Source organism: Rana temporaria, chromosome 4 (genome assembly GCF_905171775.1).
Source record: "Rana temporaria chromosome 4, aRanTem1.1, whole genome shotgun sequence".
Lineage (NCBI taxonomy): Eukaryota > Metazoa > Chordata > Amphibia > Anura > Ranidae > Rana > Rana temporaria.
The window spans coordinates 465,213,306-465,238,616 of NC_053492.1; the positions used below are offsets into that span (position 1 = coordinate 465,213,306).

At 46.1% G+C, this 25,311-nt stretch overlaps 1 protein-coding gene across 1 annotated transcript in view; it reads left to right on the forward strand.

Annotated features, from left to right (window-relative positions):
* Positions 1 to 25,311, forward strand: part of PLCB1 (phospholipase C beta 1) — an 825,411-nt gene that overhangs the window by 245,588 nt on the left and 554,512 nt on the right. The window contains exon 3 of the mRNA XM_040351701.1: positions 21,780 to 21,848. Within this exon, the coding sequence (XP_040207635.1) occupies positions 21,780 to 21,848 (69 nt within the window). The remainder of the gene's footprint in view (positions 1 to 21,779; positions 21,849 to 25,311) is intronic.

Consider the following 25,311-nt stretch of genomic DNA (forward strand, 5'->3'; position numbering starts at 1 on the left):
CAAGGATTTGTTTGTTGGTTCTGTGCTGTTACTTGGAGGTGGTCACAATGCTAGGATTTTGTAATTGGCTCTCTGCAGTTACTTAGGGGTGGTCACAGTGCTAGGATTTGATGATTGGTTCTGTGCTGTTACTTGGGGGTGGACACAGGGCTAGGATTTTATTATCAGGTCTGTGCTGTTACTTGGGGGTGGTCACAGCGCTAGGATTTTATTATCAGGTCTGTGCTGTTACTTGGGGGTGGACACAGCGCTAGGATTTTATTATCGGTTCTGTGCTGTTACTTGGGGGTGGACACATCGCTACGATTTTATTATCGGTTCTGTGCTGTTACTTGGGGGTGGTCACAGCGCTAGGATTTAATGATTGGTTCTGTGCTGTTACTTGGGGGTGGACACAGTTCAAGGATTTGTTTGTTGGATCTGTGCTGTTACTTGGGGGTGGTCACAATGCTAGGATTTTGTAATTGGCTCTCTGCAGTTACTTGGGGGTGGTCACAGTGCTAGGATTTGATGATTGGTTCTGTGCTGTTACTTGGGGGTGGACACAGTTCAAGGATTTGTTTGTTGGTTCTGTGCTGTTACTTGGGGGTGGTCACAATGCTAGGATTTTGTAATTGGCTCTCTGCAGTTACTTGGGGGTGGTCACAGTGCTAGGATTTGATGATTGGTTCTGTGCTGTTACTTGGGGGTGGTCACAGTGCTGGAATTTGGTAATTTGCTCTGTGCTTTTACTTGGAGTTGGGCCAGGATTTGGTGATTTGGCTCTGGGATGTTACTTGGGGGTGGACACAGCGCTAGGATTTTATTATCGGTTCTGTGCTGTTACTTGGGGGTGGACACAGCGCTAGGATTTTATTATCGGTTCTGTGCTGTTACTTGGGGGTGGACACAGAGCTAGGATTTTATTATCGGTTCTGTGCTGTTACTTGGGGGTGGACACAGCGCTAGGATTTTATTATCGGTTCTGTGCTGTTACTTGGGGGTGGACACAGAGCTAGGATTTTATTATGGGTTCTGTGCTGTTACTTGGGGGTGGACACAGAGCTAGGATTTTATTATCGGTTCTGTGCTGTTACTTGGGGGTGGACACAGAGCTAGGATTTTATTATCGGTTCTGTGCTGTTACTTGGGGGTGGACACAGAGCTAGGATTTTATTATCGGTTCTGTGCTGTTACTTGGGGGTGGACACAGAGCTAGGATTTTATTATCGGTTCTGTGCTGTTACTTGGGGGTGGTCACAGTGCTAGGATTTAATGATTGGTGCTGTGCTGTTACTTGGGGGTGGACACAGTTCAAGGATTTGTTTGTTGGATCTGTGCTGTTACTTGGGGGTGGTCACAATGCTAGGATTTTGTAATTGGCTCTCTGCAGTTACTTGGGGGTGGTCACAGTGCTAGGATTTGATGATTGGTTCTGTGCTGTTACTTGGGGTGGACACAGTTCAAGGATTTGTTTGTTGGTTCTGTGCTGTTACTTGGAGGTGGTCACAATGCTAGGATTTTGTAATTGGCTCTCTGCAGTTACTTGGGGGTGGTCACAGTGCTAGGATTTGATGATTGGTTCTGTGCTGTTACTTGGGGGTGGTCACAGTGCTGGAATTTGGTAATTTGCTCTATGCTTTTACTTGGAGTTGGGCCAGGATGTGGTGATTTGGCGCTGGGATGTTACTTGGGGGTGGACACAGCGCAAGGATTTCATGATTGGTTCTGTGCTGTAACTTGGGGTGATAGAATTTGGAAGTTCGGAAAAATGGACTTTAAAGGCACATATACAATTTTAACAAAGTTTTATTAGTTCACATAAATACATATGTATACAATACATGTTTAATAAAACGCAAACAATTATTGAAAGGACCCATTGGGTCACCCGGGGAGGGGGGGGGGGTTACTTGGGGGGATGGGGGACACAGCGGCTTACGGTGGCTCACTTTTGGTGGACACAGTGCAAGGATTTGGTGATTTGCTTTGTGCTCTTATTTGGGGATGGGCACAATGCTAGTACATGGTGATTGGCTCTATGCTGTTATATGGGGGTGGACACAGTTTAAGGATTTGATTATTGGTTCTGTGCTGTTACTTGGGGGTGGACACAGCACAAGGATTTGATGATTAGTTCTGTGCTGTTACTTGGGGGTGTGCACAGTGCTAGGATTTGGCAATTGGCTCTGTGCTGTTACTTGGGGTTGGGCACAGTGCTAGGATTTGATGATTGGTTCTGTGCTGTTACTTGGGGGTGTGCACAGTGCTAGGATTTGGCAATTGGCTCTGTGCTGTTACTTGGGGTTGGGCACAGTGCTAGGATTTGATGATTGGTTCTGTGCTGTTACTTGGGGGTGTGCACAGTGCTAGGATTTGGCAATTGGCTCTGTGCTGTTACTTGGGGGTGGTCACAGTGCTAGGATTTGGCAATTGGCTCTGTGCTGTTACTTGGGGTTGGGCACAGTGCTAGGATTTGATGATTGGTTCTGTGCTGTTACTTGGGGGTGGTCACAGTGCTGGAATTTTGTAATTTGCTCTGTGCTTTTACTTGGAGTTGGGCCAGGATTTGGTGATTTGGCTCTGGGATGTTACTTGGGGTTGGGCACAGTGCTAGAATTTGATGATTGGTTCTGTGCTGTTACTTGGGGGTGGGCACAGCCCAAATTATTTGGTGATTGACGCTAAAACTGATGTACACACCAAATCTTGTGCAGCTGGGCATAGTAAACAATCAGTTTCTTCAGCTTGTTCAGTTGAGCTTTAAGGCCCCGTACACACGACCGAGTTTCTCGGCAGAATTCAGCCATAAACTCGGTCGGAGCTGGATTCTGCCGAGAAACTCGGTCGTGTGTACACTTTTCAGCGAGGAACCCGTCGAGGAACTCGTCGGGCCGAAAAGAGAACAGGTCGAGCTCCTCGGCGGCTTCCACACTGAACTCGCCGAGGAACTCGATGTGTTTGGCACGTCGAGTTCCTCGGTCGTGTGTATGGGGCCTAACATTAAAACTTAGGAGCTGATTGATTACTATGCACAGCTGACAAATCACCCCCTATGCGTTAGTTGGGGGGTGGACATTGGATTTGATGATTGGTTCTGTGCTGTTACTTGGGGTTGGGCACAGTGCTAGGATTTGATGATTGGTTCTGCGCTGTTACTTGGGGGTGGACACAGCGCTAGGATTTGATGATTGGGTCTATGGTGTTACTTGGGGGTGGACACAGCGCTAGGATTTGATGATTGGTTCTGTGCTGTTACTTGGGGGTGGGCACAGTGCTGGGATTTGGTAGTTGTCTCTGTGCTGTTACTTGTGGGTGGGCAAGGTGCTAAGATTTGGTGATTTGGCTCTGGGATGTTACTTGGGGGTGGACACAGCTTATTGGTTCTGTGCTGTTGCTCGGGGGTGTGGGAGCCACACGTGCTGCGTTCAGCCACCAGTACAAGTGAATGGTCATACGTGGCGGTGCTCGGGTAACCATTGATGACTTCTGTATCAGCATTTACCCACACATGCACACATATAGGTAGTGCTTCTCTCCAAATGTGTCACTTTCACGTTCAGGGAGAAGCATCATACACGCTCATCAGTAATCATCACTATTTGACCAAACACGCCGTGTACAGCCATTCACTTGTATTGGCATGTGCGGCTTCCAGGGCTCCAGAAAGCATCAGGGATTGTATGCCTCAGCACATAGAGTTTGCTAAGTGTCCATATGCATGAGGCCTTAGGTAGCATGCTGCTTTTATCCATCAACAATTCAGCCCCTGCAATAATTTTCCATAATCAGTCATTTCTCTCAAAGACTCTTTTCTGAGGTCTTTATGGACCAGATCAAATCTGCTTTTTTACAAACACGTTCTGCATATCTCCAGATTTTTGTTCCGTTTGTATAACTGAGGCTCATTACGCTTATTGTTAGTTACAGAAGTGTGGAGAACGTGCAGCACTTGCGCAGGTGGCAGGACAAAAACTAAAATCTGGACAGCTAATTGTTCCTCGCTGTGGGCTGAGATGACTTCAGCGTGGGCGTGGACGTGCTCTTTTGACAGCTGAATTATGCATTTTTTACATATCCGCATATTCTGTTTCATCAATTTTTAATATACATCTGCTTTGCATAACTTGAAACAAACTTCTCCCAACGTCTAGATTGAGGGAAAGAAGATTGCAGGAAGAGTAGACTTGTTTAACCACTTGCTTACCGGGCACTGCCCAGACCAATTTTTAGCTTTCAGCGCTGATGCACTTTAAATGACAATTGCGCGGTCATACAACACTGTATTCATATGACATTTTTATATTTTTTCCCCCCACAAGTAGAGCTTTCTTTTGGTGGTATTTGATCACCTCTGTGGTTTTTATTTTTTGTTAAAAATAAATAAAAAATAGCATTTTTTTTTTATATTTTTTTATATTTTGTTATAAAAATGTTCTCCTTCATTGATGTGCGCTGATGAGGCTGTACTGATGGGCACTAATGGGCTGCATTGATGGGCACTGATAAGGCGGCACTGGTGGGCACTGATAGGCGGCACTGGTGTGCACTGAGAGGTTACACTGAGAGGTGGCACTGATGGGTGGCACTAAAGGGCATTTATAGGTGGCACTGGTGGGCACTGAGAAGTGGCACTAATAGGTGGCACTTATAGGTAGCGCTGATAGCTGGCAGTGATGGGCACTGATGGGTGGCAGTGATGGACACTGATGGGTGGCAGTGATGGGCACTGATGGGTGGCAGTGATGGGCACTGATCGGCACTGGTAGGTTACACTGATAGGCAGCACTGCTAGGTGGCACTGATTGGTACCACTGGTAAGCATTGATAGGTGGCACTTGTGGGCATTAATAGGTGGCACTTGTTTGCATTGATAGGTGGCACTTGTGGGCACTGGCAGGTGGTAATTGTGGGCACAGATGAAGCAGATGTGCCTCCATCCTCTTCGGGACCAATGTCCCTTGCACATAAGTCATGATCGGCTTTTTTTTATCCTCACGCTATCAGCGTGAGGAGAAAAAAAAAAGATTACTGAGCTTTTGTTTATATGACGTGATCAGCTGTCATTGGCTGACAGCTGATCACGTGGTAAGGGGCTGGGATCGGCCCCTTACTCGGATCTGTGATCACCCGAGTCTCATTGACTCTGTGATCACAGTGCACGCGTGGAGCGTGCGAAGGGGAGGACGTCTATTGACGGCCTCCCGGCAAAGCAGATTTGCGCTATGGCCATCATTTGGCTATAGCGGGGATCTCAAGTGGTTAAAGGGATATATATATTTGGGGCCAGATTCAGGTAGGACTTACGCCGACGTATCTTCTTATACCCCGCGTAAGTCCATGGATGCGCCGTCGTATCTATGCACCGTATTCTTGAAACCAGATACGCCTGAATTCTGGCTCTATCCGACCGACGTAAGTCTCCTACGCCGTCGTATCTTGGGTGCATATTTACGCTGGCCGCTAGGGGCGCTTCCATTGATTTACGCGTCAAATATGCAAATGACCTAGATACGCCGATTCACAAACGTACTTGCGCCCGTCGCAGTAAGCTACGCCGTTTACATAAGGCGTACGTCCGACGTAAAGTTATCCCACCTAAAGCAGGGGTAAGTCATGTTAAGGTATGGACGTCGGAACAGCCGTCGTATTTTACGTTGTTTACGTAAGTCGTACGTGAATGGGGCTGGGCGTAGGTTATGTTCACGTCGTACGCATTGAGCCGTCGGATCTTAGGGAGTATATGCAACGTGATTCTGAGCATGCGCCGTTCGTTGGGCCATTCATTTACATGGGGTCACGGTTAATTTGAATACAACACGCCCACTAACTTCCGAATTTGAATTAGGCGAGCTTACGCCGGCCCATTTACACTACGCCGCCGTAACTTAGGGATCAAGTGCTTTGTGAATACTGGTCTTGCCTCTCTATGTTACGTCGGCGTAGCGCATATGAGATGCGCTACGCCCGCTCAAACATACGCCGCTGTCTGTGAATCTGGCCCATAATTTTTTTAATTTGTATTTCTTTAGCATTGTAATATATTCTCAGTTTGGTAATTTACAAAAATCATTATTTTATTTAAAACAACTATTCTTAGGGAACACTAATTAGTACAAGTATAATAAATAGCTAATTATTTTATATTGTACTACAGTTGGGCTTTACGTATAATAAATAAATATAATAAAAGGTGTAAAAGTTAATATATGTATATGTACTGTATACTATTGTAACGGGAGTCACTTTTGGGCACAGATTGAGCCAGAAAATAATGGACATGCAGAATATGTCTTGGACTGCAGCCCACCTGTTTGTCTGTTGTGATGTAAATGAATCTAGGATGGCTTCTAAGGATCTTTCATTGTGGCTTGTGCTAATTGACCCTGTATTGTGTGAAGGAGTCCTGTGATAAATGTGTATTGTGAGGTAACAGACAGCCTAAAGGTCAGGTGTATGAGTCATCAGCTGTAGTTAATTAGCTCATGTAAATTAGGTCAGAGCCGGAGTCAGGATGTCTACTAAAAGATGTGTTTTGGGGCTCATTAAGTAAGCATTGTATGATGATGTGGGTGGAGTTGGGTCATTGTTCATTTGGTTACTGCAGTATCCTAATTGTATATAAGAGCTGTATTTCTCAATAAAGGGTCTCTTTCCTGTTGAACCTCAAACAGAGCTGTGTGTCTCGTTATTGGGGTTCGTTTGCCTGACTGTGGAGTGTCGGTAGCTGCCTTGTGTTCGGGAACTATCTTAAACGGCTTTAACCCCTTTCCCATTTGGGGTGCCGTTACAACTATATACCGTATATACTCGAGAATAAGCCGGCCCGAATATAAGCCAAGGCACCTAATTTTACCACCAAATAATGGGAAATCGTATTGACTCGAGTATAAGCCTAGGGTGTCCATCTGCATGCCTCACTGTGCCTCACTTTGCCTCACTGTGTCCATGTGCATGCTTCACTGTGTCCATGCCTCACTGTGTCCATGCCTCACTGTATCCATGCCTCACTGTGCCCATGCCTCACTGTGCCCATGCCTCACTGTGCCCATGCCTTACCGTGCCCATGCCTTACCGTGCCCATGCCTCACTGTGTCCATGTCTCACTGTGTCCATGACTAGACTTACGTTTAACATGGGGAGTATATAGAAGGGGTGCCCGGCTTTGAAAAATCAAAAAGCAAACTTTGCACACTTGTAGAGGAGAACTGGGGCTACATGTGTGCCAAGTTTCGGGTTCAGGAGACCTACGGCCGGCCGGTACTGGGTCTCCAAACTTACCGGAGAAATTACCGTTTAACATGGGAGCATAGGTGTGCGCAGCCTATTGCATTAGGGTGTGCACCCAAAAATTAAACACACATGAACGCCACCTGCTGCCACATGGAGGAGGCTCTGATGGTGGGAGACAGTTGATTGGGAGCATATTATGCTACACTCTAATAGGTAGATCCACAAAGAGTTAGGCCGGCTTATCTGTAGATGAGCCGACCTAACTCTGAATCTACGCCGCTATATGTTTAAGCGTATGCTCAAACAGAGATACGCTTAAACATAATTAAGATAGGACGGCTTGCGCCGTTCTATCTTAGATTGCATTGTTTGTGATGGCCGCTAGATGGCGCTTCCATTGCGGCCGGCGTAGATTATGTAAATGAGGGGATACGCCGAATTAACGACTGAACGCGAATGTACGCCAGGCCTACGCCGTCGAGTTACGTCGTTTCCGTAAGGTATAGGCCGCCTAAAGTTATTCCACCTATGAAGTGGAATAACAATGTTAAGTATGGCCGCCGTTCCCGCCGCGAGGTTCGAATTTTTTACGTAGTTTGCGCAAGTCGTCCGCCAATCGTGAGTTACGTCGTTTACGTTCACGTCGAAATCAATAGGCCCGTACGGCGTACTTAGTCGCAATACGCCCTGGGAAATGTAGTCGCCCGGCGCATGCGCAGTGTAAAAAAACGTCAAAAAACGTGAGGTCAAGCCTCATTTCCATAGTACAAGCCCCCCTCCCAGTCATTTGAATTAGGCGCCCTTACGCCCGCTCGTTTTAGGCTACGCCGCTGAAAATTAGCAGGTAAGTGGTTTGAGAATCACTAATAGCCTAACTAATTTACGGCGGTGTAGCCTAAAAAGGCTAGGCTAGGCCGTCCTAACGTTAGGCCCATCTATGTGAATCTACCCATAAATACGAGTGTAGTGTGTTCCTCTGGTTGAACCTAGCCTTTGATATAATGGGAGCATTTACACTGACCACTGGTACCACTCCTGGATAATGCTAATGCACATGGGGTAATTAGGGTGTGCCCAGGCACACCCTGTGCTCACACCTATGCATGGGAGTCTATGGAAGGGACTCCCGACTGAAAAATTTGTGCTCCCTGGCTGTAGGTCCCCCGGAACAGCAAACTTTGCACACTTATAGAGGAAGAGTGAGGCTATATGTGCCAAGTTTGGGGTCCAGGGGACCTACGACCGGCCGGTACTGGGTCCCCAAAGTCCAGGAAATCAGGCGCAAAAAGGTGACTCGAGTATAAGCCGAGGGGAGCATTTTCAGCAATTTGCTGAAAAATTTGGCTTATACTCGAGAATATACGGTATATATAATTTTTTTAATTTGTATCTATTTAGCAATCTAATATATTCTCAGTTTGGTAATTTACAGAGATCATCATTTAAACCACTATTCTTAGGGACCGCTAATTAGTACAAAATACTGTTGAAATTCCGTTTTTGTTTGCTTACTATGACATATCTATTTAAATCAACAAAAGGATCCAGGGCGAGGAAAACTAAAAAAAAAAAAAATACAGAGTGAGTGTTATTTTTGTCATTCTAATCCCCAGTTCATATTTTCTATTCTTTTTAAGTTCTTCTCTAAGGACCTTTCAGAATTTAAATGCACTAAAATAGGGAATCGTTGACACAGTTTAAGAACTTTTTGGCTTTTAATCTGCGTTTCATTCCCCACTAGTGCAGGATATGAAGTTTTGCGGAATAAAATATATATTAGGTCTTTAATGTTTAATTCATGCTTTACTTCATTTGCAATAAATATTAAAATATAAATGGAAAGGTTTATGAAGGAAACAAACACTGGTTTTGGAGACTTTAAAAGCAATGTGGCCTGAATATTTTATTCGGGTTGTTTACTTTGAAAGAGGGAAAAGCAGGTGCTTCTCACCGGTGATCAAGTATGCCTTATTTTTTTCAAAAGAACTTCTAATCAACGTGTCTTTTGAAATTCTGGAAATAAGATGTTTTCCCTTTCATAAGTGAATAAAAAGGCGTAGGATGATTGAAGACTACTAGAGAGGCTTCTTCTCAACTCTGCCTTCATACTTGATACTCATCGCAAAGGTTCTTCATAAACAAGAGGGTGGTTGGGTAGGATGAGGGATTTGAAAACTGTCTGCTTGTAAGTCGAAGTAATTAAAGTAAAATATATCTACAGACTTGTAGGTAGATTCAGGTACGGACGCGTAACTTTGCGGCGGCGTAGCTTAAGGAATTTAAGCTACGCCGCCGTAAGTTAGCGAGGCAAATACATGATTCACAATGTACTTGCCTGCTTAGTTACGTCGGCGTAGCCCGAATCGGCGGGCGTAAGGGCGCCTACTTCAAATGTGTTGGAGGGGGACGTGTTTTATGGTAATGTGGCTTGACCTCACGTTTTTGACGTTTTTTTTTTTACTGGGCGACTACATTTCCCAGTGTGCATTGCGGCTAAGTATGCCGCACGGGCCTATTGATTTGGACGTGGACGTAAACGATGTAAATCCCGATTCACGGACGACTTACGCAAACTACGTAAAAATTTCAAATTTCGACGCGGGAACGGCGGCCATACTTGACATTACTATTCCACTAGAGCCTAGCTCTAACTTTACGCGGCCTATCTCTTACGTAAATGGCGTAAAAGTACTGCGTCGGCCGGGCGTACGTTCGTGAATTGGCGTATCTCCTCATTTACATATTCTACACCGAATGCAATGGAAGCGCCACCTAGCGGCCATCCAAAATATTGCAATCTAAGATAGGACGGCGCAAGCCGTCGTATCTTAGATATGTTTAAGCGTATCTCTGTTTGAGCATACGCTTAAACATAGGTCGGCGTAGATTCTGAGTTAGGCCGGCTTATCTACTGATAAGCCGGCCTAACTCTTTCTGAATCTACCTAATGGTCTAGATCAGTGACTCAAAAAGTAGTGAAGCCATTAAATCATCATCCGCTATCTTTTCCAGAAAGAGAGGTTAGCAAAGGGAGCCTATATAATGGCCTTTTTCAACCCTAGTTACCCCCAGAGGAAACCTTAACATAATCTCGGGTCTTCCAATAAAGGCAATTCATTTTGGGTTACATACATAGATATTTACATACAATCCCATATACACAATCCTATACCCACAGTTTATCCACAGGAAGAGAAAAAAAACAAAAAAACAGCAAAGCATGATCCAATTTGCTCCAGCAGGGGAAAAAATTCCTTCCCGATCCCCCGAGAGGCAATCGGATATTCCCTGGATTAACTTTACCTATAAATGTTAGTATCCATTTATGTACATTTAGGAAAGTATCCAGGCCTTTTTTAAAGCAATCTACTGAGCTGGCCAGAACCACCTCTGGAGGGAAGCCTCGTACACACGACCGAGGAACTCGACGGGCGAAACACATCGTTTTCCTCATCGAGTTCCTTGTTAGGCTGTCGAGGAACTCGACAAGGCAAGTTTCTCCATTCCCTTTGAGGAAAAAGAAGACATGCTCTCTTTTTGGCTCAACGGGATCCTCGACAGTTTCCTCGTCGAAAAATGTACACACGACCGGTTTCCTCGGCAAAAAAAAATCTCAGCAAGTTTCTTGCTGGTTTTTGCCGAGAAACTCGGTTGTGTGTACGAGGCCGGAGTCTATTCCACATTATCACAGCTCTTACTGTGAAGAAACCTTTCCGTATTTGGAGATGAAATCTCTTTTCCTCCAGACGTAAAGAGTGCCCCCTTGTCCTCTGTGATGACCGTAAAGTGAATAACTCAACACCAAGTTCACTATGTGGACCCCTTATATATTTGTACATGTGGATCATATCCCCCCTTATTCTCCTCTTCTCAAGAGTCAATAAATTCAGTTCCTCTAATCTTTCCTCATAGCTGAGCTCCTCCATGCCTCTTATCAGTTTGGTTGCCCTTCTCTGCACTTTCTCCAGTTCCCCGATATCCTTTTTGAGAACTGGGGCCCAAAACTGAACAGCATATTCCAGATGAGGTCTTACTAATGATTTGTACAGGAGGGCAAAATGATATCTCTCTCTCTCTCTGGAGTCCATACCTCTCTTATACAAGAAAGGACTTTGCTTGATTTGGAAACCGCAGCTTGGCATTGCATGCCATTATTGAGCTTATGATCAACCAAAACCCCCAGATCCTTCTCCACCAGTTGTTAATGCAATAATGTTTCGTACATTAGTGGCCGATGGGAAAAATGCCCCCGCCTATAGTGCTGGACATAATTCCACCCTTCAAACAACTAAAGAGATCAGTGGTGTCATGCAGCTGGCTTTGCCAAGTGGTTTTGACACCAGAACTATGAAGACATAATCAAGTGGGAGGTCAACCAGCCACAGCTCAAGGGACCCATAGCTACCTGTGGAGGTACCCAAGGACTCCAGGGAACCTTGGCTGATAATAGCTGGTCCATAGTCTATGTCTAAAACAGTATAATGTGTTACTTTATCTTTAGTGGCTAACTGTGCCTAAAGTTCACATTTCTGGTAGGAGAAGGATCCTACAAAACAACACATCCACAGTAACAAAACCACATGCTGAATAGAGACCAGCAAGCTTATTTATCCTTGTCTAAAATAATAATGTAAACCGAATCACTATAATATCATATAAGCTTTAATATATTCATATCATTTCAAAATACCGTATTTATCGGGGTATTGCGCGCTACAGCGTATAACGCGCACCCCTAATGTGGACCCACATTCCTGTAAAAAAAACATTTTAGTACTTACAGTTAGGTGTCTTGCGCGGCGTCCATCGGCGGCCTCGTCTGGTCCGGCGTCCGTCTGCGGCTTCGGTGGTGTCCTCCTCGTCGGGTCCGGCGTCCTTCTGCGGCCATCGTGGTGTCCTTCGCCGCTCGATCCCCGCTTCCCGCGCCGAGTTTGAACCACTGCGCCGGCATATACCGAGCGCAGTACACTCGGGTATAGTCGGGCAGGCTCGGCTCCTCTCGCGGTCACGTCCTGTGCGTCCAGGATGTGACCGCGAGAGGAGCCGAGCCTTCCCGACTATACCCGAGTGTACTGCGCTCGGTATATGCCGGTGCAGTGGTTCAAACTCGGCGCGGGTATCGGCGTATATCGCGCACCCACGATTTTGCCCTGATTTTCAGGGCAAAAAAGTGCGCGGTATACGCCGATAAATACAGTAAATGTTCGGTATTTTAAAATCTGCAACTCTTGTTAAAATAATACCTGTTGCTTCTGCTCAGCAACTTCCCACTATAGGGTGACACCACTGCGTCCCAGCCTTCCAACTGTGCTTCTGTGTTGTCACCTTGCAACTGATGGAGACTTACAAGTGACCATTTCAACAAACATTTTTTTTTCCGTTAATTAATTAACCACTTGCCTACCGCCGTGTAGTAAAATGACGGCGGCAGGCACCCTTCCTCCCTCCGGGTGGACATCATGTGACGTCCTTGTTTTCCCGGCGTTCTAGCGCGCGTGCTCGCCGGATCAGTGTACTGGATGCGCGTGCCCGGCGGTCACAATGTCCGCTGGGCACCCGCAGTTGCTCATCACAAAGCAGGGATGTAGAGTCCTGTCAGGGGAGAGGAGAACTGATCGCATGTTCCTTGTATTGGTTTACTATTTAAAAACAAATGGGCTAGATTCAGGTAGGGGCTTAAATAGTTACGGCGGCGCAGCGTATCGTATTTACGATACGCCGCCGCAACTTACAGGAGCAAGTGCAGCATTCACAAAGCACTTGCTCCGTAAGTTGCGGCGACGTAGCGTAAATGGGGCCGGCGTAAGCGCGCCTAATTCAAATGTGGAAGGGGGGGCGTGTTTTATGTAAATCTATGATGACCTGACGTGATTGACGTTTTGTACGAACGGCGCATACGCCATCCGTGTACATATCCCAGTGTGCATTGCTCCCAAGTACGACGCAACGACGTATTGGTTTCGACGTGAACGTAAATTACGTCCAGCCCTATTCGCGAACGACTTACGCAAACGACGTGAAAAATTCAAAAATCGAAGCGGGAACGACGTCCATACTTAACATTACGTGCGCCTCATAGAAGCAGGAGCAACGTTACGCCGAAAAAGCCTCACGCAAACAACGTAAAAAACTACCGCCGGGCGCACGTACGTTTGGGAATCGGCGTATCTAAGTAATTTGCATACTCTACGCCGAAAACGACGGAAGCGCCACCTAGCGGCCAGTGTGACAATGCACCCTAAGATACGACGGCGTAAGAGACTTACGCCAGTCGGATCTTAGGCTAATGTCGGCGTATCTTGCTTTCTGAATACAGAAAGAAGATACGCCGGCGCAACTTTGAATTTACGCGGCGTATCTATGGATATACCGGCGTAAATTCTCTCTGAATCTAGCCCAAATGACAATTGTTTATGATACCCAGCACATTAGCAAATTAAATGTAATTTAGTTGGGGTTTACATACCACTGAGTATGCTGGTTTTCAGACATTCTTAATATAGGGAATTCTTTGGCAGGCTTTTGTAATTATACATAAATACATTTAGACAGTGAAATATTAAACTACTGGTTGCATTTTACGGCACCATACGGGATACGGAGCTGCATTAAAACAATACGCATTAACAATTAAACAAGAGCACGCAAATCCACTCATTATTAAACCAGATCCATCAATCACCGGTATTCGTTTGTCGGCTTTTAATCATGCGATATTACAAACTGGAAAGCAGTCGGGCTGCTTATGATTAGCTTTGCTGTTGATTCAACTATGTGAACCGAGAGATTAAAACTGACATCCTCTTGTTAATTCAGACTTGGTTTGTCAATATTACCAAGGTCGCTTCGAGAAGAACAATTGATTTCACAATTATTTACATAATTATATATATTCAAGTTGTCGACACATTGATAGTTTCCCACATACCTTCCTACTTCAGTTTTAAAGAAAAAGTTGAAAAAGGTGAACTCAAGTAGAAACTTTTTTTGGAGTGAGAAAGAATTAGAACCTCTATCAACATTTTTTTTTTGCTTGAAAAGTATGGGTATGAGCCCCCAAAGCATTGGCTGTTTTATCATTTGGACCTCACAACCATTGGTGTGGTTCTCTGATGGACCTTCTTCTGTTTAAGGTCTCACATTGCCAAAATCAATTTTTAGAGCTATCTGGCTTTGGTTGAGGAGCACCTCTAAAGCCTCGTACACACGATCAGTCCATCCGATGAGAACGGTCTGAAGGGATTTTAGAAAAGTGCTTCAGGTGGGAACCAGGGCTGAGCGGAATGAAGTAGGTCCCACACACTTCAACAGGAAAGACTTACAGCAGCCAATAGGGAGCAGGCCGTCAGATGTTCTATATTATTGAGTTCTTTAGATGACGGTATTGACTGCCTTCATAAGAAAATGATTGCTATTGACTTTAGATCTGAATGGCAGCAATTCAGCAAAGATCCTTGGTTTGAATCCTGCTCAGGAGGATACTACATGAAGTTCTATGTTCTCTCTGTGCTTGCGTGGGTTTCCTCCCACACGTCAAAGACATGCTGGTAGATTCATTGACTCCTGTCTCTAAATTGGCCTTGGTATGTGTATGTGTGAGAGATGAACCTTAGATTGTAAGCTCCTTAATGGGCCTGATATTAATGTAGAATATGTAAATTGTCAACGCTATATAAATACATACATATGATGAATAAATATGGCTGGTACTTTAGTTCTTCAGCAATGGATAATGTGTGTGTATATATATGATGGTCTTTCGAAAGACTTTAACCGCTTCCCGACCGCCGCACGCTGATATACGTCGGCAGAATGGCACGGGCAGGCAAATAGACGTACCTGTACGTCCCTTCAAATTTGCAGCCCAGCGGGCACGCGCGCGCCCGCCTTGTGAGTGCGCCTGTGGGTTCCGGGAACTTCCATGTTCCCAGCCGGCCCGCGATTGCGGTCGGGAGAGAAAGAACAGGGAGGTGCCGATGTGACAGGACAGTGATCTACTGCTCCCTGTGATCGGGAGCAGAGATCACTGACGTGTCACTGGTAGCCCCTCCCCCTTACAGTTAGAATCACTCCCTAGGACACACTTAACCCCTTCAGCGCCCCCTAGTGGTTAACCCCTTCACTGCCAGTGTAATTTTTACAGTAATCAGTGCATTTTTATAGCACTGTTCGCTGTTTAAATGACAATGGTCCCAAAAAATGTGTCAAAAGTGTCCGATGTGTCCGCCATAATGTCGCAGTCATGATAAAAAAAATGCAGATCGCCGCCATTACTAGTAAAAATAAAAAATAATAATAAAAATGCCATAAAACTATCCCCTATTTTGTAGGCACTATGGGCCAGATTCCCAAAAGAGATACGACGGCGTATCTCCTGATACGCCGTCGTATCTCTGAGATACGATTGTTGTATCTATGCGGCTGATTCATAGAATCAGGTTACACATAGATAGCCCTAAGATCCGACAGGTGTAACTGTGTTACACCGTCGGATCTTAGGCTGCAATTCTAGGCCGGCCGCTAGGTGGCGATTCCATTGCGGTCGGCGTAGAATATGCAAATGACTAGTTACGGCGATTCACGAACATCCGCTTTGCCAGTCGATCTAAATTGACGTAGTTTCCGTAGAGATGCGTCGCGTAAAACTAAGCATGCCCTCTAGGTGGTCTAACCAATGTTAAGCATGGCCTTCGTTCCCGCGTCAAATTTTTAAATTTCACGTTGTTTGTGTAAGTCGTCCGTGAATGGCGCTGGACGCCATTTACGTTAACGTCGAAACCAATGACGTCATTTAGCGCAATGCACGTCGGGTAATTTTAGGGACGGAGCATGCGCAGTACGTTCGGTGCGGGAACGCGCCTAATTTAAATGGTCCCCGCCCCATTTGAATTAGGCGGGCTTGCGCCGGGCGGATTTACGTTACGCCGCCGCAAGTTTACAGGTAAGTCCTTTGTGAATCAAACACTTATGCTGTAAACTTGCGGCGGTGTAACGTAAATGGGATACATTACGCCGCCGCAGCGTAACGCATTTCTATGTAAATCTGGCCCTATAACTTTTTGCGCAAACCAATCAATATATGCTTATTGAGATTTTTTTTTTTTTAACAAAAATATGTAGAAGGATATGTATTGGCCTAAACTGAGAAAAAAATTGCTTTTGTAAAAAAAAAATTGGGGATATTTATTATAGCAAAAAAGGACGTCAATTTGGTTTGGGAGCCACGTCGCATGACCGCGTAATTGTCAGTTAAGGCGACACAGTGCCTTTCAGTGGTCTTTCGAAAGAGTTTACAATTCTGGTCCTGGAAGAGCTTGGAATTAAAGCGGAGGTTCACCCTAAAAAACAATTATATACCATTACATCCAGCATACTTCCGACATCTACAGTATGCTGGTTTTTTTTTGTTTTTTTTTGCCGTACATACTGTTTTATTGTTATTTTCCCCCCGGGTTCTGGCTCCCGCGGGACTGGGCGTTCCTATTCAGAGGTTAGATGATTGACGTCTGGTGAAAAATGTCCCCTGGCGCATAAGGTGCGTCACGAGTTTTCCGTAAGTAGCCGACCTGCGAGTCGGCTCTATATGGCGCCTGCGCAGTCAGCTCCACACGGCGGGCGCAGGCGCCGTATAGCAACAGCCGACTCGCAGGTCGGCTACTTACGGAAAACTGGTGACGCGCCTTATGCGCCAGGGGAAGTTTTTCACCAGACGTCAATCATCTAACCTCTGAATAGGAACGCCCAGTCCCGCGGGAGCCAGAACCCGGGGGGGAAAATAACAATATAACGGTATGTACGGCAAAGAAAAAACAGCATACTGTAGATGTCGGAAGTATGCTGGATGTAATGGTATATACTTGTTTTTTAGGGTGAACCTCCGCTTTAAGTGTCTGTTGGCTAATTAGTAGACGCATCAATATGCAAAGAACAATGATAATTTATTATTACCATTGCATTTTTAGTTTGTTATTTCGCTGCTAGAAATAGTTGTGTGCCCTTTTGTGACAGTGAATGTTTAGCATAGCGTATGATTTTATAAATTAGAATTTAATGTGCTCTTTCATGCTGAGATCTGTTTGGTGATTAAAAGTAATACTGTCAGTTCATTTTAATAATAAAAAAAATAAAAAATAATAATTGCTTCCAGATCGAGATTCTTGAAGGAGAACTGAGAAGGAGAAATATTTCGAGGCATCTGAGCAAATATTAGCTCAATAAATTAACTTTTTTTTTTTGCCAAGTTTAACCGTTTCTGTGTTGGCCTTGGGCCTTGGTATTATTTGCCGATAAAGACTAAAAGGAATCACGTACTGAGATAGTAAGGAGCGCGCCATTGCTGGACTCTTCTTCAGGAAATCCTCCTTGTTTGTTGTTCAGATCAAATGGATTTCATATTTTCTGAAAGATAGACCTGGAATATATTTTATGTGACCTTCATTTCCTGACGGGTGACCTCTCGCCAAAGGTCTGCACATTATATGAAGTACACTATATTGTCAGAAGTATTGGGACGCCTTCCTTTACACACCAGTCAAGTTCCTCTACCACAAACTTGCTCATCCATGTCTCCGCCATAAATGGAATCTTCACATAAATACAGTCCCGGATTCAGAGACGAGTTACGACGGCGTATCTCCGTATACGTCGTCGTAACTCTGAGTGCGCGGGGTCGTATCTATGCGCCTGATTCGTAGAATCGGTTACGCATAGATTTCCCTAAGATCCGACCGGCGTAAGTCTCTTACACCGTCGTATCTTAGTTGCATATTTACGCTGGCCGCTAGGTGGCGCTTCTGTAGATTTACGCGAGGAATATGCAAATTGGGTAGATACGCCGATTCAGAAACGTACGTCCGCCCGGCGCATTTTTTTATGTTGTTTACGTTAGGCTTTTTCCGGCGTAAAGTTACCCCTGCTATATGAGGCGTATCCTATGTTAAGTATGGACGTCGGGCCAGCGTAAAATTTTCCGTCGATTACGTTGTTTGCGTAAGTCGTTCGCGAATAGGGCTGGGCGTAATTTACGTTCACGTCGAAAGCATTGTTTTTTTGCGGGTTAATTTGGAGAATTCGCACTGGGATACGTTCACGGACGGCGCATGCGCCGTTAGCCAGAAACGTCATTTACGTGGGGTCAGCCATCAATACCATACAACACGCCCACTGCATGGAGAATTTGAATTCCGCGGGCTTACGCCGGACCACATACGCTACGCCGCCTTAACTTAGGGGGCAAGTTCTTTCTGAATACGGAACTTGCGCCCTAAGTTACGGCGGCGTAACGTATCTCAGATACGTTACGCCCGCCGATAGATAAACAATTGTATCTGAATCCGGGGCGTAATGTCAAAGTGAAGGCATCTAGATCCCACTGATTCAGGGGTCCAGTGAAGGGGTGGTACATATATCCATTGTCGCTCATCCATGTCTTTATGGAACTTGCTTTCTGCACTGGTCCAAGTCATTCGGGGGAGGGGGGATTATGGTGGGGGGTTGTTTTTCAGAGGTTGGGCTTGTCTCCTTAGTTCCAGTGAAGGGAACTCTTGAGCCCAGTACACACGGGCCAGAATCTCATCAGAAAAAAAAACTAGGGTTGTCCCGATACCACTTTTTTAGGACCGAGTACAAGTACCGATACTCGCCGATACCGAATACTGATACTTTTTTTTTTAAATGTGTCTCCAAATGCAGCCATGTCCCCCCACAGATGCAGCCATGTCCCCCCACAGATGCAGCCATGTTCCCACACTGATGCAGCCATGTCCCCCCCATATATGCAGCCATGTCCCCCCCATATATGCAGCCATGTCCCCCCCATATGCAGCCATGTCCCCCCCATATCCAGCCATGTCCCCCCCATATCCAGCCATGTCCCCCCATATCCAGCCATGTCCCCCCATATGCAGCCATGTCCCCCCCATATCCAGCCATGTCCCCCCCCCATATCCAGCCATGTCCCCCCCCATATGCAGCCATGTCCCCCCCATATGCAGCCATGTCCCCCCCATATGCAGCCATGTCCCCACCATATGCAGCCATGTCCCCCCCCCCATATCCAGCCATGCCCCCCATCAGTTGCGGTTCGTCCATAGAGGGCGCTGGAGCGCCGCCCCCTCTGGCTCTCACCGCCACTGAGTGAAATAACATAGATTCATGCATTGCACGAATCTATGTTATTTTCGCCGCTGCCGCTGTTATTCAGATGGTCGGCGCTCAATGTCCGGCCATCTGAATAACGCCAGCTGGTTGGCTGTAGGGAAATGTCTATCAAAGCCAACGGCTCTGATAGGCTTTCCCAATACAGCCCCCGGGTCCCGGAATCTTATTCTCGGAGCGCACAGACTGTACGCCCCTTGAATAAGATGACAGGCGCCTCAGCCAATCAGGTTGGCCGGTTCTGGCTACCTGTAACCTGATTGGCTGAGACGCCTGTCAGTCATCGAGGGCGGGAGAAGACATCGTGGGACGTGGATGCCTGACTCCAGTAAAGGTAAGTGCCGGGCGGGGGGGGGGGGGGAAGAACGCAATTTACAGGGCACAGTGGGGACAATTGGCACAGCGGCGACCATTAAAGGGCACAGTGGCTGCGTTTAATGGCATGGCACAGTGGTGACAATGGATGGCACAGTGGCTGCATTTAATGGCATGGCACAGTGGTGACAATGGATGGCACAGTGGCTGCATTTAATGGCATGGCACAGTGGTGACAATGGATGGCACAGTGGTGACAATGGATGGCACAGTGGCTGCGTTTAATGGCATGGCACAGTGGTGACAATGTATGGCACAGGGGCTGCGTTTAATGGCATGGCACAGTGGTGACAATGTATGGCACAGTGGCTGCGTTTAATGGCATGGCACAGTGGTGACAATGGATGGCACAGTGACTGCGTTTAATGGCATGGCACAGTGGTGACAATGTATGGCACAGGGGCTGCGTTTAATGGCATGGCACAGTGGTGACAATGTATGGCACAGTGGCTGCGTTTAATGGCATGGCACAGTGGTGACAATGGATGGCACAGTGACTGCGTTTAATGGCATGGCACAGTGGTGACAATGTATGGCACAGTGGCTGCGTTTAATGGCATGGCACAGTGGTGACAATGGATGGCACAGTGGTGACAATGGATGGCACAGTGGTGACAATGGATGGCACAGTGGCTGCGTTTAATGGCATGGCACAGTGGTGACAATGTATGGCACAGTGGCTGCGTTTAATGGCATGGCACAGTGGTGACAATGGATGGCACAGTGACTGCGTTTAATGGCATGGCACAGTGGTGACAATGTATGGCACAGTGGCTGCGTTTAATGGCATGGCACAGTGGTGACAATGGATGGCACAGTGACTGCGTTTAATGGCATGGCACAGTGGTGACAATGGATGGCACAGTGACTGCGTTTAATGGCATGGCACAGTGGTGCGAATTGATGGCACAGTGGCTGCATTTGATGGCATGTAACAGTGGCTGCGTTTGGGCACAGTGAGACTGCAATTTTTTTTTCCTTTGCGCCCCCCCAAAAATTTTGAGCACCAGCCGCCACTGCCCCCCATACATACAGCCATGTGCCCCTTACCTACATGCTGCCGCGCCGCCGCTTAGTTAATACGGGCGGGGAACATTACAGCTTTCATTTGAATAGCTGTAGTGTTTCGCGCCGTGCTGCGTATAGACACTCCCCCTTGCTCGGGATTGGACAGTTCACCCGAGCAAGGGGGAGTGTCTATACGCGGCGCGGTGGGAAACACTACAGCTAGCTATTCAAATGAAAGCTGTAATGTTCCCCGCCCGTATTAACCAAGCAGCGGCGGCAGCGGGGATGCGGTGGCGGCGTCGGGGGGGGGGCGAGTATCGGATGAGGCATCAAATATTCGGAATCGGTCCCGATACCGATACTAGTATCGGTATCGGGACAACCCTAAAAAAAACTTTGTAATATGAGTAATGGGTGACGAGTTATAGAGGGGTTAATGGCTGTTTAGAAGCCTCTTATATAAGGGGTTCCAAATTATTATTATTTTTTATTTTTTTTAGGGGGGGGGGGGGGACAGAGCCGCAGGGAATAAGTGAGGGCGAGGGGGACAATTTTCCTTTTTTTTTTTTGGGAGGGGGGTGTATAGGATATAGATAAGGATGTTTACCATATTATAATTGTGTGATATATTGTTAAATGGAAATGTTGTTGAAAAATTATAAAAAATTTGATAAAAAAAAAAAAAAAAAAAAAAGTTGTTTTTCCTGACGAAATTCTTGGCAAGAATCTCTTGCCGCCCGAGTGTACAGACACTCCTTTCAAAAGAACCATTGCCCAATATTGCCGACTAATGCCGCGTACACACGATCGGTCAAACCGATGAGAACGGTCTGATGGACCGTTTTCATCGGACCAAACCGATCGTGTGTGGGCCCCATCGGTCATTTATCCATAGGTTAAAAAAATTCAATCTTGTTTTAAATTTAATGTGTCTTTGGCTGCTTACCTGGAATTCAGATTTAAATAACAAGTCATACATATCCGTTCTACCTGCTTCATGTATTTTTATTTTATTTTTTTTCTTGTAGGAGACGGAACTTTTGGATTTAAGTCTAGTGAAAGATGCCAGATGGGGAAAGCATGCAAGAATTCCAAAGGTAAGATATATATGGTTATATTAAAAGTACAATAGATATTGTGGAGATAGTATCCGTACTGAAAAGGCTTTGAAGCTACCGGAGCATTTTACTGTCCCAGTGAGTTCTGCGGACGCAATAGATCAATATAATGTACATAGGTGTCGGAAGTTACCACTCCCAGGCTAGCAGTTGAGCAATGTTGACATTTCAGAGATAGATCATAAGTTTGGTGGACCTCTTCTTTCATCCTTATTTCATTTAGAATTTTTATAACAGCAAAATAATGTCAATACTATATAAACTAGCAGCGATGGCAATGCTTGGATACTAGAGCTCTCTTGGGTCTATAAATCTTTAGCTTCATATGTTAAAATGGGCAGCTGCGCTTTCTTGTATGCCAGAGCGATGCTCATGCGCCGTTTGAGTTGAATTTGTTGCTTTGAAAGTATTAATGCTTAAAGTAGAACTTAACTCAAGATTAAATAGCCAGATTCAGAGACAGTTACGCCGGCGTATCAGTAGCTATGCCGTCGTAACTCTGAATCTACGCCGTCGTAAATTTAAGCGTATTCTGGAAACCAGATACGCTTAAATTAGGCTAAGATACCAGCGGCGTAAGTCTCCTACGCCGTCATATCTTAGGGTGCATATTTACGCTGGCCGCTAGGTGGCGCTTCCGTTGTTTTCCGCGTCAAATATGCAAAAGAGCAATATGCGCCGATTCACGAACGTACGTACGCCCGTCGCAATTAGTTACGCCGTTTACGGAAGACATACGCCGGCGTAAAGATAAAGCTGGTCTCTAGGTGGCACAGCCCATGCAAAGTATGGACGTCGGAACAAGCGTATCTTTTTACGTCGTTTGCGTAAGTCGTACGCGAATAGGGCTGTGCGTAAGTTACGTTCACGTAGTAGGCAGTGTTCGACGTATCTTAGGCATTCTATCCGACGCATGCGCACTGGGATACGTCCACGGACGGCGCATGCGCCGTTCGTTCAAAACGTCATTTACGTGGGGGTCATGGTTTATTTACATAAAACACGCCCACCTCAACACAATTTGAATTACGCCGGCCCATTTACGCTACGCCGCCGTAACTTAGGACGCAAGTGCTTTGTGAATACAGCATATGCCTCTCTAACTTACGGCGGCGTAGCGTATATGAGATACGCTACGCCTGCCTAACGTTAGGCAGGTCTTACTGAATCTGGCTAAAAATGTACAGTGGAACCTAGGATTAGAAGCATAATCCGTTCCAGGAGAATTCTCATAATCCAAATGCACTCGCAGATCAAAGCGAATTTACCCATAGAAGTCAATGGAAACAAAGATAATTAGTTCCGCATTGGCCAGAGGTGGGGGGGGGGGGGGGGGGGCGGAGAGCCTTGGAAATACTCAGAAAGGCTTGGGGACAGCTCGGCTGAACTCGAAGAACCTTGGAAAGGCTCGGGAACTGAGTATTTCCGAACAGCTCCAAACGGCTTAGATTTCTAGATGTTCCCTATAAGACGGGCAAATCCTGTTTTGAGTTCTGGGCAACTTTAATAAATGTGGTGAAAGATATGTCAGGCCTGCGGGGTGAACGATCGGTGAACTGATATATTCAGTGCCGATCCTGACCTCCCTGGGGCCCTAAGCAAACTTCTGCTAAGAGGCCCTCCACGGTGGTGAAAAATGGGCGTGTTTGCGGGAAATAGTGGGCGTGGCCCGGGGGTGTGGTCGGAGTCTGAGATGAATGAGAGATGGAGGTAGAGAAAGAAAGAAGGAAAGGAAAGGAAAGGAAATTCAGTTTTTTCTACCACATAACATTCACCTCCTAGTCCTGCCGTTTCCAAAAGGCACTGGCAAAATACGATCTCACCATCACCACTGCTGTGCCGCTCTCCTCTCCTCAGAGTGACTGACGACAACACCCCCCCCCGGAGCAGGGAGCTTCAGCAAGTAGCTGCTCGCGGACTACAGCTCCCATAAGCATTAGCGGCGGCCGTTTCACTGACGTCACCTGACGTCTGACTCACTACTGCTGCTTTGTCATGATTCAGTGCCGCGGGCTGATACTAGGACAGCCGCGGCGGTGGCCATTGTTTCGGTTAGGAATCGCAGACACCGATACAAACAGCTTCCCAGCGGGGCCCCAAGTAAATCCGGGGGCCCTACGCAGCTTGCGTAGTCTGCGTATAGGGCGGATCGGCCCTGGGTATATTCCTCCATCAAACAAATATGTGGGCCACAGACATTTTGAGTATTAGATCATTTTGCATTTCTGATAACATAAAAACCTGGGGAATGCTCAGGGAATAACCAAGCCTACTTACCGACCAGCTCGCAGAACAACCAATTAACCTGTCTAACAGTATGCGTTAAAAAACAGGGGTTTTGTCCGCACGCATTTGCGAACGCATTCGTGAGCCACAGAGCTGCGCCAAGGCACCCTGTAATCTGTGGTCCTAACACTAAACAATGAGCGTCCCCACAATGGAGGCATATGCATTTTAATGGATAGATAGGGGCAGGTGGACTGAAAGGGAGATCATTTTGCATTTCTGCCCTACATACCTGCCCATTCATAAGTTTCCAAAACATGCGGATTTCGGAGTGACGTGGCGTGCTGCACTCTTCAGGATCTGAAATATGAAATTTCCTTGTTTTCCTTACAATAGAGATCAACCGATTAGAACACGCTTTGAACAAAAGTGCTTTTAGATGTCCAGAAGGATTTCTTACACATGGGTAAGACTCAGGCAAATAAAGATATTTGTGTGCATATAATATTTATAACATTGTGAGTTATTCAGGACTCTGCTTTAGATGCACTCTAATAAAATGCATGGATGGAGAAGTGTATGTCAAAAAAGTTAATGGAAGTTTTTTTTTCTTTTAACTGTATGTAACATACTTACATAAAAAGCATATGTCTATTATAACGTATGCATTTTTTAAACTCAATTTCGTTGCATCTGTAAGACTAGATAAATTTATTCAGGGCTTTTTTTTCTTACAGAATAGGTACGAGAACTCAACCATGCCCCCCCCCCCCCCACCACCAACCGTGCATTAAGTATCAGGAGTGTTTTTTACTGTTTTCAGGGATGCCCTATGTACAGGGTGCAAGGTTCAGGGGCACTCTATGTACTAAGTGCAGTTTCAGGGGTGCCCTATGCACAGCATGCAGAGTTCAGGGTTGCTCTATGTTACAGATTGCAGAGTTAAGGGTTGCTCTATGTACCAGAGTGCAGGGTTCAGGGGTGTTCTATGTAACAAGTGCAGGGTTCAGGGGTGCGCTATGTACAGAGTGAAGAGTTCAGGGGTGCTCTATATACCGAGTGCAGGGTTCAGGGATACCCTATGTACAGGGTTCAGAGTTCAGGGGTGCTCTGTGTTACAGAGTGCAGCAATCAGGGGTGCTCTATATAACAAGTGCAGGGTTCAGGGGTGCGCTATGTACAGAATGCAGTTTCAGGGGTGCTCTATGCACAGCAT